At 32.4% G+C, this 16,402-nt stretch overlaps 1 protein-coding gene across 25 annotated transcripts in view; it reads left to right on the top strand.

Annotated features, from left to right (window-relative positions):
* LOC139100601 (uncharacterized) overlaps positions 1-16,402 on the top strand; it is a 140,975-nt gene that overhangs the window by 121,294 nt on the left and 3,279 nt on the right. For all 25 annotated transcript variants that reach the window (XM_070653269.1, XM_070653274.1, XM_070653270.1 and 22 more), the window contains 2 exons: positions 9,501-9,574; positions 10,745-11,010. In XM_070653269.1, coding sequence (XP_070509370.1) covers positions 9,501-9,574; positions 10,745-11,010 — 340 coding nt within the window. The remainder of the gene's footprint in view (positions 1-9,500; positions 9,575-10,744; positions 11,011-16,402) is intronic.

The raw sequence follows: 16,402 nt of genomic DNA, 5'->3' as shown, positions 1-16,402 counted from the left end.
ATATTTAGGGGAGGGATTTGGTATGGATAGGTTGAGGGAGGCAGGTAGTTAATCCTCATATAGTGTTTTGACCCTAAATATGCCTCTGGTGCTGTATTTCATACCATACAATTTCTAGGACAGACATACCTACGAATTGCGATTCGGGATGCCAAAATCATTACCCATGTGTATTTCATCAAGTGCACTACAGTCTCTATCCAAAGCTATCTTTTATGAGATGTATGTAGTTTCAAATTATACCAGACATCATCCTCAATTCACCCCAAACAGCAAAAAAAAGGATTTTTTTTTCTTAAAAAATTAAACGTAAGTTTAAGTCGAAATCCTTTTGAAGATCAAAGCGGAAATTCTCCTTCCGGGAAAAAAAATCTTCTTCAAAAATTAATTCGTTTTTCTAAAGTAATGACAGAGATTACTAAAATATTTCTTAGCTCCTTTCAAGCATGAATAAAATATAACTTTTGTTTTAAGAATTGGAATTTTTCAGCTTGAAAATTCTTTGAAGAAGGAAAGGTTTTGAGGATTAGTAGTGAAATGGAAGAAGATAAAGTTGGAAATCGATTGAATTTGTTGAAGACTTTAAAGTTTTATACGTGGATATAAAGTGTCATTTAATGAAATGGTTATTTCCTGTTTTACTGCGGTAAATCTCATTTTTTGACATTAAATGGGATGGAAATAGACATTACCGAGCTTTTAATGCACTATGCATATAATTTTGATATTTTGCTGTAAGCCTGGCAACCTAGAGCAGATCTAGAAGTTGACTTTGAGTACAATTTGATCTCTTTTGACTTCCTCCTCCGTTCCTTGATGTACCAATTGTTCAAACATTTCGATAATCTCTAAAAATTGGAATTTAGTTAGTGATGATGATGATTAGATCTCTATTGATTAACTGTGAATTTTAGGTCTGCCTACGTTTTGATAATCTAGAAATATAGCCAGAAATTCCAATGAGATTACCAAAGACTCTTAAAAAAGTGAACAATCCTCTCAATTTATGATACAATCATAACAATTGCCTTAACAGAGTCAACTATTGCTCCTTAAATCACCTAATTCCATCCTTATAAAGCAATAACATCCACAACCCACAACAATATCTATCTCAATTCCATATGATCCTTCAATACACGTAAATCTATTCATAAACTGAATAATGTCTATTTTCAAGCACAAATGTACACTTATTCTCAATTTTCTCATCTCAACTCCCATGCATAACCAATAAAACCCAATACTTATGGCTCTCAATATGTACATCATAAGTCAAGTCACAAATCTCAATCTCATTCTCACTCTAATGCACATTAGTATCAACCAAAAATCCTTCTTTCAAATATGAATAAATTTCTAAATCTCATAAATATTCAAAATGCTCTGCAATTTCCATCCATAAAAAGCTCATATGCAAATAATTGAGGATAAATATAGAGATTGTGAAGTTATTTTTCTTTAATATCAAAATGCAATGAAGCATAAATTTAAAATTTCATATAAAAAATTGCATGAGACAGGTGGTAAAGGAGTCATTAAATGGCTGCATTTGTATTCAGAATGAAGAGGAATAAAAAGGATGACAAATAGAATCATACTCGAAATGCTTTTTTAATATTTTTATTCTTCTTTAGTCTTGTGATCAAAGAAAAGTGATAGCAAGTTGGAAATTCCCATAAGGGACAAGGATTAGTGAAGATAATATGGTAAATTGGGTTCTTAACTTCATGAAAATTGCACGATTTTTGAAGACTTTCTTGTCGTTTTCGCAAAAATTCTTAAAATTTCAATGTGATAGTGTTTTGAATAAGAAGCCCAAGCGACACAAATGATGAAGGCTCAGTTACGGAACACTATAAGCTCAACTTAATATCTTTAATTAACACAAAATGGAAGCCGCCTTAATATGGCGTCTGCATGGCGATTTAATGTAAAAACAAGAGATTTAGGTTAACCTTTAAAGCTCCGTAGCTGTATCTTAATCACTTATGCCGCTCATTAAGGCATCAGTCAATTATTACGCAACATTATCACCTACAGTTGGTAACCCAAATTTGCTAAGTCTTCTAGAGATTAAAATACCTTATCTAGTTCAATTTATATCTGGACAGAGGCCTATTTAGCGAAGGTAGGGAACCGATTATGGATCAAAACGTTTTTTATCCAAATCCGACACCAAGTCAGTGTCACGTCGGTCTGGAGCCTGACTTTTGAACCGATTTGTGCAAGCTTCCATCGCCTTAATCTGACAAAGATTCTTACTTTAATGTCTTAAATCTTCTTTATAATCTAATCCCTTCTGTTTCATATTTAATGCTCTTTGGTCACAAAATAACAAAAGACTATCCCAAAGGAAGCCAACAATGCAATGACAGAATGATAGTCAGACAGATCATCTCCATCCGAAAGACTTGAATCACTTGAAAATGTCAAATAATAAAATAAAAAATCTAGCATAAAATAACCAGAGAATCAGAAACTGAGCTGTAGAGGAGGATGAAGGAAAAAAAAACATTTTTCCATTATTTCATTCTTGTACAAATATTGAATTTTCCAATAAATATGTGACTTGGACAAACAACCAATGTGAGAATGGAGAGAACATGCGAATGAGAATGCAATATTGCGATCTACTTTCATACATTCACATTCATTTGCACATTTGTGAAACATGATGCATTGAGGATATTGTGTACATTTAAATTGTGTTCTTGTTTGAACGTAAATATTGACTTCATTCTTGCTTCTCCTTCTGCCTGTCATCTTTACCTCCCCCCCATTGTGCTTCTGCTTTCGATGCTTATTCAAATACATTTTCATGTACACAAATGATTTCTTTCATGCTTTTTTTACATCCATTCATTCACTATGATGTGTCTCCACCTACTCCTTGCTTCATATTCTTTTGTTAGGCATATTGTTGTCATTGTCATCAGCTTCGTCATCATCAACATCATGATCGCTCCCTCATAAAGCTCTCACAATTTTCTTCTTTCTTTCATTCTGTTGTATATTTGTACTGATTCTGTCTCTCTAAAGAGTAGTGAACAAAAACAACATTTTTCAATTTCACACAATGCACAGCAATTTAAAGTGAAAATTGAAGCTTTTGTGATATTTGCTTCTTTTCATAGGATATGCTCGATAAAAATTCATTCAGAATTTATTTTTTTCTCTTATTTGACGGCTTTGTAAGGGTGGCTTATTGTCAGTGCTTGATGATTCTGACTTTTTTAATTTGTTATGAAGTATTTGTGAGCTTTTTCTGGATATAGAGTATAGGCTGCATACATGGAAAGCACTGGTGGGGAAAGTAGTGTCATTCGGAAGGCGTCAGGTCGGTGTACAGCTGTTTTCAAGGTAAAATTGATCTGGAGTCGATTTTTCAAACCTAATCAACTTGAAGTTGACTCAGAGTCGACATTTTATATCTGTTCGTCTTGAAGTTGACTCACAGAGGTTCAATTTCGAGCAAATGTTTAAAAATAGCTCCAACTATATTCTACATCCTAGTCACAGTCAATCAAAATTCAAATATTCTTCATATTATTTAAACATATCATTATAAATTATTACAATATTTCCTAGAGCTCATTATAATAATATCAACATAAAATGTAAATTTTTGCAGCATAATTAATTACCCTTAAAATAGGTATTAAATTGACTACGTATTTATTTTGATATTTAAATACTTGTAGCTGATTTTCATTTTCGTAAAATTATAATTGCAATTAATGAATCCAAACGATGCATGAAGCCAAACAGTTTATTTAAGCGAAAATTTATATAAAATTGTCTGTTTGCTTTAAGTTTTGCGAGAATATTATTGAGGTTTGATGAAAGGATCTGAAACTGCTTATGATTTCATATTTTATCTTCTTGAGCAGCATACCTTAGTAGCTTGAGTACCGCAATCCCTTCCAGACCATGAGCATAGTCTCTTAATTTAGTATACTCTATTAATATGATGAAACATGCTCAATTTTGTGAGATTATTCATATGGATGCTTATTGTATGTTCGAGTGCGACGTAGGGAATGGCGGAATGTCGACAGAAAGATGCAATGCTGCCCTGATTGCATCGATTCAGTCGAATTTGACCCATTTTTATCAATTTTCTACAATGTGTCACTAGAGCTATACATTTCACATTGTAGTCATCTTAGACCACAACTAACTTGTATGCGGCATCATTTAACTAATCAATAATCATGTGAAAGACATCCAAAAGATAGTCATTTGCCAACAATAGATTCATTCATTGAAATATAAATTCAACTTATTCACATAAATTCACATAAATTTAAAATTTTAATGCCATTTCAAGTATAAATTTTAAATAAACAAGACATAACAATGGAACTCCTTTATATTTATGACAGAATTTTCATCAAAGCTTTTTTTTTCAATTAGGGTAAAGAATATAATTTTTGTGGTAATATAATTTTTGTGGTATTGACATTTTTTTGGAAATTCTATTTTACACTGCTTTTCACTTCCAGAAAGGTAAATAAATTATGAAAGAATGCTATTAAAATGATATATGTTTAGTTTTATGGAGCTTTTACCTTACTATAACTAAGTTTTATCGATCCAAAAATTTACCCTAAAAATTCAAGTTTTTACTACAATTTTCAATTAAATATTTTCTTAAGAAATTATCACTGATTCATTTAGGAAGTGGACTAATATGATAAAACAAACCATATATTTTCACAATAATTAGTATTAAACAGTTAAAGTTAATTAGTTTAACTAAAAAAACACATTTAAAATATGTAAACATTTAATATAATTTTTGTGGTAAAAAAATCTAATTTTTGTGGTATTTTTTCTAAGAAATTTTTTGGTTGATTTTTCCCTAAGGTTGATGCTCCCCTATCTCATTTAAAATTTAAAAATTCGTTAAATTTTTTTCAACTTTTTTTTAATTAATTTATCATTTTCCACATGCTTTGCAGACTTAAATTGAACTTAAATTAGTTGAATATAAGCCTGATAATAAATTTAGCCAATCTCCTTGAAGAATTAAGCTAGAAATCGTCAATTTATTATTACCACAAAAATTATATTTTTTTACCACAAAAATTATATTTCATACCACAAAAATTATATTCACTAATAAAATCAGTTTTTCACGAAAACTGTTATTTTAGGATAAATTTTGATTAGCTTATAGTAAATTTCCTTGTTTCCTTAATATTTTGCCGAAGAAATTGTCCTAAAAGAATTAACACGTGAAAAGTTATGAACTTTTAAAATCTTGAAGATTAAAATTACCACAAAAATTATATTCTTTACCCTATTTATTTGTAGAACATAAGAAATAATCCTCAGATTTTGAAATACAGCAACCTTAAAAAAAGACATAAGGAATGAAATTTCTTTTTATATTATTAGCATTTTAATGATTTCGAGAGAAATAAAAAATACAGAAGATGAAGAAGAGTTTTTCAATTTGCTGATCAAGGGAATCTGCTTAGGAAATTCAATGATAAAGGAATTCTTTAATATGTCGTATTTTTGGAAGAGATAGTGATGGTTTAGGATTGTCTGCCTATGACAATGATTTAATTGATTCTATTATTTGCAATAAACTTGTCGGAATGGGATTCCTGAAATGGTCTATCAAGAGTATATCATTCATGCACGTCTGGACACTTTGAAATGCAGTATGGAGTTCAGTAGTAAGGAAGATACAGACGATGTATAGTTTATTTATGGCAATTTGCCATATAGTCAAATAACCCACGATAGCTCAATGGTAGAAGGATGTGACCGGACATCGATAGACCTGGTTTCGAATCCTACTTGAGATCCCATTAGTCGAGATTCTAACTTTTAGGTTAGCACAACAGGACTTTTTTTTAAATTTTTCTCACACCCAGCATCGAACATTACTTTGTTTAGCTTTGATCTGAACCAGTCAGTTCAGATTTAACGGTATGCACAGGAATTTTTGGACCTCTCCCGGAAGGAAGGCTCTTCTATTCCTGGTTCTTTCAGCCGACCACAATTTAAAATGCGTCATAAATTTACAATACCCAGATGATTTCCAACTTCCTTTCAAAATTGATTGATACAATTTCATACAATAAGCAGGAATTCAATTCAATCAAGCCAGATAAATAATTCTGACATATTTCCATAGAAATAACTTTTTTTTTTCAATTTCGAACCTAGATTTCAAAAACTTTAAATCAGCAAAGCTATTACCTCTTTAAAATAAACTATGAAAAAGCAATGAATTTATAAGCACTTCCAACTCTAAAAACAAGAAGAATGAGTTTTGAAATATAAAACTTAAAGCCATACATCTCTGGTAACAATAAATTTTCTATCCACTATGATAAACTTTTTGTTCTAAAACTTTCAGCTGGAAAAAAGGAGAAAAACTTTTTCATGAATATCCATTTCACAAAGTGACGAAGCCTTACAAACTAGAGAAGATATCTTTATAATTTTTTTTTATACAGGAATGCAGAAGCAGCACTTCTTCCTAAACGTACGATATATAAAATTTCACCAGCGTACATTCCTCATGCTGTGAAGAAAATATAAATCTATACAGTATTGCGAAGGTCATGAAGGAAGAAAAATAAAAAATAAAGAGATCAAATATTTGAGATGTTTGGTTTTTGCATATCCAAGCATAATACACATATCCATTATGTATGTGATGGGAAATAGTAGAAAATATACAATGTTCATGATATCCACATACTCAAACCTCAAAAACAATTGAGAAATAGAACAAAATAATGTTCGACTCGGGTGTCTCGTGTGTCTTGAACAATATGAAACCGAGTAGACCGCATAGAACTCAACATTTTTAGCTTTAGCTAACCCTACGGTTACATATTTGGATTAGAAATGGAAACCGTATGCATTTATAGAGTACACATTCCCATCAATCAAGCATATATAAGAGAGTCGTCATCAAACTGAACAGAATAGTTTCATTTCTAGTGACTTTTAAGTTTTATTTTTATATTTCTGTTGTGCTTTATGTCATAAAAAATAATAATATTTTTATGTGAATGTTGTTGACGGATATGAAGTCGTTCTCTTATTGCGTAGCCTCTAACAGGCTAATAGTATGCTTTTGAGTCACAGAAATACCAGTAAGGTACCCAAAAGCAGTCTCTTTGTCTGTTGGGGACGTTCTTGGAGAATACGCTATTAGGGAGGGGGTCTGGCTGCCTCATTACGTAATAAATGAATGGACAAATCTAAAGCAGGCAAAGAGTGTTCCTTAAAGAGCAGTGCTTGCTGAGAGTAACGCTCGCGAGCATGCTCAGCTGGTATATTGAAGTAGAGCCAGCTACCTAAAGTATACTCTTTGCCTGTTAGGGATTGACGCTTGATGTAAATTTTGCAGCTGCATTTTTCATTCATTTTAATCTCATGGATATGAAAAATATGAATATCGTTTTTATTAGCACTGAAACTTTTATATCTTTGATCTGATAGCTGTGTATTTATATCAAAAATACCTCAAAGCTTTGATGATGCTATGGTGACTGTATCAATTAATTGAAATATTTTACTTGTTGGGGGATTATGGATTTGTTGCTAAGCTTTTGTGTTGGGTGGTTGGTATTAGGGGAGGTTGATGTTGCTGTGGTGAAAATTTTCATTAAATCGGTCGTAAAAAGAGAATTATTAAGACATTTATGATGTAATAAGGATGAATTTAATTTAAAATGTTCTGTTGAAGCTTCAAGATTCCCATCAAAAAGCTCAAAATAAAGGACATCACTAATGAAAATATGCACAACAACTTACATCCCAAACACTATCGAATAACAAGACAAAATAACAAAAATCCCCCACAAAACACCTGTCCCATTCATGTCCGATTAGAAAAAGACATTAGATCCTCATCTAAAGCATGTAGCTTAATCCTATTACTACAAAAAACTTTTTCTATAAAACTTTGTCGTTTAGTAATTAAAAACCATGCAATGAATAACTCAATTACAACATTAATTCCCACACACAACATGACCACGTTTGCAGACTTAACTTCCTTCATTATCGTCATCCTCAACTTTACACTTATTCATTCCAGCAGCTGTTATGTATGCTTCCTATGCTCTAGTCAAGTGCTTTTTGAAAAAATATACATTTTTTGCCTTTATTATTATAAGAAAGAATGTCATCACATTCATCTACATACATACACTTATACGTGAAATTTATGCTGCATAAAGACACGTCTTTGTTGAAAAAATATCACTTGCTCATCCTCACAACTACTACACAGAGTCATATTTAAAATGGATTTGCGATGAAACTTTTTAGCTTTTATTTGATGTTGAAGAAGGAAAAGAATTTTATTTTCGGATTTAATGTGGCTTTTTATTCATCTTCAAGGTGTTCTCTGAATATCTACTTTGTGCTCTACTTGTTTAAATAGTTTTGTCGCTTTTGAGTTTTCACTTTGAAAGATTCTTTCAGCGGAATTGAATTTTCTTTTTCTAAGGAAATTTGTTCTGAGATTTATGGAGATGAATAGGTTTGATTAAGAGTGAGTTCTGGGGTTGGTTCCTTATTGTTCCTTTAATTGTATGGGTGTCTTGTGAATAGGGCTAGTCCAAAAATGAAGGCCTGCAGTCTTGGACGAACTATAAGGTTGAGTTGAATACTGCAGGTCTGAGCATCTACAATGCAGGGAATGCAGGTCTACACATCTAAAATGCAGAAAATGCAGTGGTGCTTGGTCGAACCTTACTAATGATCTCAAGCTGTATGGCTAGTTCTAAGCATGACAGATCACAACACGATATCAGTAGTCTTCTTTAGAACCTCACAATGTGTGTCGTCAGAATATATATTACTAAGCTAGACTCTTGTAGATCTAGGCTAGGGTGCCAATAACTTCAAACCTAAGTCAATATAGTTAGTGACATAGCGAAGGCTCTATACATCCTCAAAAAATATTTCATCCTCTATATCCTCTATTATGATTCTATATGTTACAAACTAACATCTTAATCAATAATGTACCAGTCTATGGCAAGTAACAGTCTATGACTAATTGGAGAACTAATACTTGCAATTTAAATCTCGTCCTCTTTACAGTCCATTCCTTCCCACGAATCACAATTATCCTACAAATTAAATAAAATTCATTAATACACAGCAGGTATAAACATCCGAACCAATATCTATTCATAAAATCTCCATAAAGTTCATTCAATGCCTTAATTATACAAGAATCTCATACATACATATCATGGGAGATTCCCCAATTAAAAAGTCAATTAAATGAGAGCCGTTACGTGCAAACACGAAAAAAAGATATTTATGATACAAAATATTCATGAATAAATTTCCTAAGCCAATTTTCCTCACTTCCTCTTTTGCTGCCATCCCTTGATATTTTTTTTAAAAGCATTTCATTTCGTGCTCAGTGACATGTCACTAATTGAAAGTGTTTTTAATTGCAATTTTTCAACTCTGTTCTTGTATTTTTTAATTTTTAACAGAAATGGATGAAATGATACTGCACTGTAATCAAAATACAGTTTATGTGCTGAACACGAGCTACACGAACTATGGGGTAAGTTTTTATGTCATGCCGAATATATAATATGGGAATTGTCGTATAGAATTGAATTGACATATTAAATATTCATTCATTTATCTCCATCCATTCTCTTCCTACAAAATTTATAAATGATAATACAACTCATTCTGACATGCAATGTTGATGACTCATTAATGATACAAAATGATAAAATAGGTAGATGGGGGAAAGTTTTTAATTTAAGTGCTTCTTTGGATGGTAAAACTGAATTTTTTAGGTGCATATTTGCTGGCTATGATGGGAATTTTATGGTAATAAAAGCTTTTTATGGTGTATATTTATGTTGAGGAAGTGATTTGTTAAAGAAAACTACTTTAGAGCTTGATCAGGCCAATTTTTATTGTATAAGAAGTTTATTGGTATAGCTTAGTATATATCCTGTGATTTTAAGATGGTATTCAAAAGTATGTGATATCAGATGGCTTTCCAAGTCAATTAATAGAGAATTGAAGTTATATACTCAGTATTGTCAAGCATATATTGGGTATTTGGTAATCTTAGTCAGTTTGGGGACAGCTGGGCATTTGAGGAAGTATCAAGATGCTTTGGGGTCATCATTTAATGACTACGTTCACTTTTTAGGAAGGATTGGGAGGTCTATGATTTTATATCAGCTTAAACAAGAGGATAAAGAGGGAATAATGTGAGATTGTAAAACGTAATAAGTGAACGGACCCTTAAGCTAGTCTAGGTTCTAACAACGTTTATTAAACACCTTCTAAATTGCAACATTGATTCAACAAAACCTGATTAGCACAAATTGGTTAATCGATCAAAAAGTCAGGCTTCAAGTTGGCGTGATTCCGGCTCAGGGGCATAACTAGCTTCTTGCTCTGGCAAGTTACTGGATTAATCCGAATTCAGAACCAAGCCAGATTCACGCCGACCTGATTCCGAATTTTGAATCGATTAATCGACAATGTTATTCAGATAATGCGCTTATTTCCTACAAATTCTTATCGATCTTCCCCAACTAGCTTTTTATTGTCACACAAAAAATTTCCACAAATTCATAAAAAATTTCTGTACATTATGTTCCAATAATTATTCTCAATTTTTCTCTTTCCTTTTTTTTGCGTTTCATTTTTTATTTTAATTGCATTCTCTCGCATTTATCGCATTGCATCACCATAATGCGCACAGGAATTTGACATGATTGGATTATTTGGCACGCAAACGGCTGGTTATCGTCGCACAACAAATTCACCATCAGCTGCCGCATTTAAATCGAAATCAAAAGCCACAAATATGCTGCTAGATAATCAAATTAATGACAAACTAAAAGAAGTCAATAACAACTTAATTAAAAAGCGACCACATTTTTTGAAATTTTTCCATGATAGCTTATTTAAAGCGAACAGCATTGAATCTGATTCGAGTAGTGTTTCACCTAAAAATAGTTGTAAGAGGTAAGTAGCTCCTTCCTTATCATTTAATTAAGTTTTTTATATGAATGAAATGTATGCTTAGAGACCTTTTTTTGTGTCAATCTTTGGTAGGAGGTTCTGAATGATAATGGATGAATGGAATGGGATTATAATGAAGTTATTTTGTGAGAATTTTTTAATGAATTCAGGATGAGATTATGAGTGGATGTACATATAGATTGTGAGAAAAATGAGCTTTAGTTAGTGCTTATTTGAGTTAAAGCTTAATTTTATTTAAACTGGATCCAGGGGCGTAGGAGGAAGATAAGAAGTTAGTGGGGTCAATTTTGACAAAACGCTTCTTATTTAGAGCTCCATGTCGATATAGCTGAACTAGTCTGGAGCCAAGCTGACTTGAAATGATTTAACTCAACTTATTCCATACATATGTACCGCATTCGACACCTTTACCTTGATATGTCCTTCCTTAAGTAAGCAAGTACACATGAGTAAGGAACACATAACCCAGGATTGAGTATACATCAGCCAAGAGAGTCCTAAGCTGCTCGATACCTCAACTAGGTCATATCAATTTGAATATCGACCATCCTGACCTAAACAGCAGTAACGACCATTTATCAACATACCATAAGAACCCCCAAACTATCTTCTCATTCTTCACTCATTGTCCTAATTGTCTACACATCTATAGCTACAAGAATGACATCATGACCGCTTGAACGACTTCTCCTTCCAACTCATTCATAAAAAAAAATAAAATATCCCATTCACATTCATGGCATGGAAAATGAGGAAAAGAGTGAGATGAAGATGGCTGAAAAGTTCTTTTTTTTGTGCTGAATACTCCAGCAAAACGATTAAAATCACTCTCGGAAGCATCCGAAAAATTCAATTTATTCCTCTATGGACGATGATGATAGTATAGGATGGAAAACAAAGAGGAAATTTATAAGCATACATAAAAAGAGGTTTAGAGAGTCATTGGATGCTTCCTTAGATGTTTTAGCTGAATTTTCCTAAAGATTGTGTAGTTTTGGGAGTGTTGGAAGGGGATTTGACTCTAAAGTGACCAAAAACTATCTAAAAACTCAAAGTTGAACACGAACAGTCTATAAATATCCAGAAAAGTCCAATAAATGTCTAAGAAACTGACCATAAATGACTCCCATTAAATAAAACAATCTAAAAATGGACGAGAAATGAAGAAAAATGACCAAGAATTGACACCACATAAGGAAATGCTTCAACTTAACATCCCCAACTCCAATGTCTAGCATCTTATTAACTTGTTCCTACCGAAAATATAAAATCACATGAACAAGAATGGTTAAAACTTTTGCCACATAAAATGTATTTGTGTGTCTAAGCGGAAAAGGAACTAAAAAAAAAATTGCGAAGCAGTCAAGTTGAAATTTATGAAGCAAATTTAGGTCAATTGTTTCGCTGCATTATTCATATAACATTTGATATATTTTCCTTAAATGAGAAAATTTCCTTCTTCTTTTCTTTTAGTTTTTTATTCTTCTTCTTCTTCACATAAATTAAAAAGAATTGCTGCAAGAATTATATTTTTTTATTCCACTGCCTCATTCTCGATCGCTGTACGGGAAAATTTGCGACATTGCAGATGGAATGCTGTGGTAAATTTTTTTTTTATCTCTCGTGTTTGTCGTTCATTATGCGAAGTAGTCGAGTATGAAAAAAGAATAATAAAGTTCATTAATGAGATAATGATGTGAAAGTTTATTATTGTTAGGGATAAAGACTTTGTATTGCTATTGTTTTGGATATTGGAGCTTAGAGCGCATTTTTGAATGATTTATTGTTTTAATTCACTTTTAAAATCCAGATGGAAGCATTAGTATTCCTTGTAAGATTTCAATATTGTCTACAGAGTGAACAAGTGGACTGCAAAGTTACTTGCTTCTTACTTCCTTTGCTGAAGTGCACGTGGGTCTCACGGTCGGGCGGAAAAAACCACCAAAACCTAGTGTTAGCTTCAAGAAATTCTGCCATCAAAAACTTCTGTCATTCGGGAATGTATCGGATGGAATAGGCATTATTGTTCCGAAGCGATAGCGTACTCAGGGATAGAAGGTCAAATCCTTCTTTTTCCACATTTTTGGGGAAAAATCCTTCAATTTACACGAAACCCCACTAAAATGTTGAGATCCTAGTGTCAAAGAACTTCTATGTATGTGAATCCACGAATTAATCCATAATTTACAATGATTCAAACAGAAAATCCAAAAATTCGATGATTTCTATTATTAATTCATGGATTCCATAAATTACATAAATTCCATGGAATCCATAGTTTCAGCCAGATGATCATCCACTTCCTACCAGATACATATTCGATGCAGAGCCTTCTTCATTTGCGTCACTCAGGTGAATACCCTTTATTTCCTTTGAATTTAAATTTTCCATGCCAAATCATCAAAATCATACCTGATATACCACCTAAGCTTTCAATCACCACATGCCATTATTATCAGCTCTAAATCAGCATATTTCATTCCCATAATTCCTCACATTTAACCAAAAATCCCCTACAAAATCCAAAATATGATTTGATCAGCACGATCACGTCCTTTCAAATGAGTAAACACTCAAACACACTACAAATCACGATCTGAGTCACATTCATCACATAATATGCTGTATGCACATGACAGCACTTTTTATTGTATCCAAAATATATGTGAAAATAATTAAGTACAAAACAGCTTATTTAGCATGTGAGGAATAAAAAAAAAATGAAAATGCTGACAAAGAACAGCACTGCAAGCAACTTTTTTTTTTCATATTTCATTTCTTCACAACAGTTCCTCTCGCTGCACAATCTCTCTTCCTTAACAAAAAAAAATCCCTCTTTTCGTGCTTATTGAGTCACATTTTCCTTCCAATTTGACTCTATTTATTTTGTTCTCCTTTTTATTATTATCATTATTATTTAGTCATCTGAAAATGATACCGAACAGTCAATTTGGAGCAATAATGACAAGGAATACACAAATAAAAAAATGCATCGAAGCATAAAAAAATGTCTAAAAGAGATCACCGATAAGTGCTTTAAATTGTCTCATTTGTACGACTGAGTATATTTATTAAAAAATGCACAATTCATTGCAGCACATGATGAAAAAAATGAAAAGAGGAAAAATGGCGGAAAATTCATCTTCAATGAATGACGGAAGATGAATGGAAATGGGAGGAAAGAAAGCTTTTGAATGAGTTGAGTAATAATTGTGAAGGATATGATAAGAAAAGGGATAAAAGCTATGGAAATTATGTTGTTGATTTGTCAAGTGCTTTATCAATTACGAGATGATGATGGACTGAATATTATGAGAAACTGAAGATTTAATTAAAATTCAAGGGATTGATTATCGAGGATGCTTCAAATAAGCACTAGCAAGATTCTATAAGTTGTGCTCTTAGATATGTAGATATTTGCTTACTACTTACTGTAATTATGCTTCTATGTAGAACTTAGAACTTAGGATTCAACAAAATGCTTTCTATTCTTGACTCTGTCGCTGGATCTGCCACCTAGTTTGCACAAATTCGCTGTTCGCAGGCTAAACTGACATTCTGAAGTTACTCAAGTGCTAAGCTACTACACACATTTTTCATGTCAGTCAGATTGTGATCACATGCCAATTTTTATGGCAGTTAACACGAAAATTGCCATTTGGATGTCATATGACAGTCACTTGGCCGATCGCGACACTGTTCTGCGGAAAGTAGCTTTAAAAGCTCAAAGCTTTTCCCACGTGAATTCCAACAGAGGACGGTGTAAGATGGATGATTACACTAGGCAATACGTAGATATTCACTATTAATAGCTCGAAGTCGACTCGGATTTTATATGGAAAAGTCGACAAGTAAGAGAATCATGGATCATAATTGATCTGTATGGTCATTGAAGTTAGTAAGTAAGGAGTACAATGTAATAGTATCGCCTTTATGTCCGATTGAGTAGACAACAGTTTATAATTCTATAATCATCTGTTTTTAATGAATATGAGCTAAACTGTTTACAGCATCTAATTCCTCAATTATTCCATAATTTTCCGTTGATATGACAACGATGTTCAAAACAATATAGACTTAATAGCAGATCAAGAATCTATTCTAGAATTCACAAAAACAAGTCAAACTCATAAATATGATAAAAACAGCTATAATGAACTGCCATTCATAAAGAAGATGACATCCTTTAAAAATTTAATAACTTCACAATTTTTCACTTTTGACTCTACACTTATTGTGTGTTAAGCTATAATCTTCACACTTCCTACCCCCCTTTTTGTTCTTCCTGTATATCTCCTCCTTAAAAAACACTTTACTCTTATTTTGTGTTTTTATTTTTCTCATCCATAATCAACATCGTTTGTCGTCAATGATACCCGCTTTTATGTTTATAAAATATTCACATGCATGTCGAGTATGACATGAACAGAGAAAAAGACAATCCGGAAAGTCTTCAAGCACTTCTAAGTTTTTTTTTTGCCTCCTTAATCTTTTTTTTTTTGCATCCTCATTCAGCTCTTGTGCTTCATGTTGACTCTTTATGAACAGCAACAGCAGTTGACTCTCCTTTTTTTGTTCTTCTTCTGTTTTTATTTTAAAGTCACACAATTTTCATTTTTTGCAGCTTTTTGTGTTAGGAACTGAACGGGAATTGGGTTATGGTAAGAGGAAGAAAAATGAAGCACAAAAAGTGGCATTCAAATATATACAGGAGCATAATGACAGCACAATCTCAAGTGGTGCTTTACTACTCGACTTTCCACTTTTTTATTCCTTTTAACTACTTTTTTTCGTTTACTTTATTGCATGGTGCAATTGAGTGTGGAAAAAAATTGTGTTTATTATTTTACTTCCACTTACATCCTGCAACGTTTTGAAGATTAATTTTAGTTGAACAGGACATGGAGTAAAATATTGGATGGAAATTAAGGAGAATGGATAGTTTTTTGTGAGGAAGTGATTAAAGGGAATATGTGAATAGCTATTACATAAAATTGGAGACTAAGTTTAAGCTCTGATACTTACTTACTTGTTTTACTCCGCTGGCTGTACAGATAAATTGTGATTCATGGCCTTAAGCTCAATATGAGAATTAATTAGAGCATATTTACTGACAATCTAACTGAGCGCTGTGTCTAACTGGGTGACTCCTTAAGCAATCATTGGCCGCAGAACGCTCTAACGCAGATCTGGATTTCAAAGATCTCAAGATGATTCAAATCATTCAAGAAGTTGACTAGAATTTTATATGCAAAAGTTAACATGACAAGTTTGTTGAAAATGTGGCATTTTTGGAACTTTTTGGAACCCACCTACAAACTAGGAATATCCGATGCCTCGATTTTAACAAATTCTCAAGACCGAGACCAGGTAG

The sequence above is a fragment of the Chironomus tepperi genome, unplaced genomic scaffold, assembly GCF_022539635.2.
Source record: "Chironomus tepperi strain 1889 unplaced genomic scaffold, CSIRO-AGI_Ctep_v1 contig_67, whole genome shotgun sequence".
Lineage (NCBI taxonomy): Eukaryota > Metazoa > Arthropoda > Insecta > Diptera > Chironomidae > Chironomus > Chironomus tepperi.
Note: the sequence above shows the minus strand (reverse complement) of the source record. Positions and strands in the feature narration are given on the sequence as shown.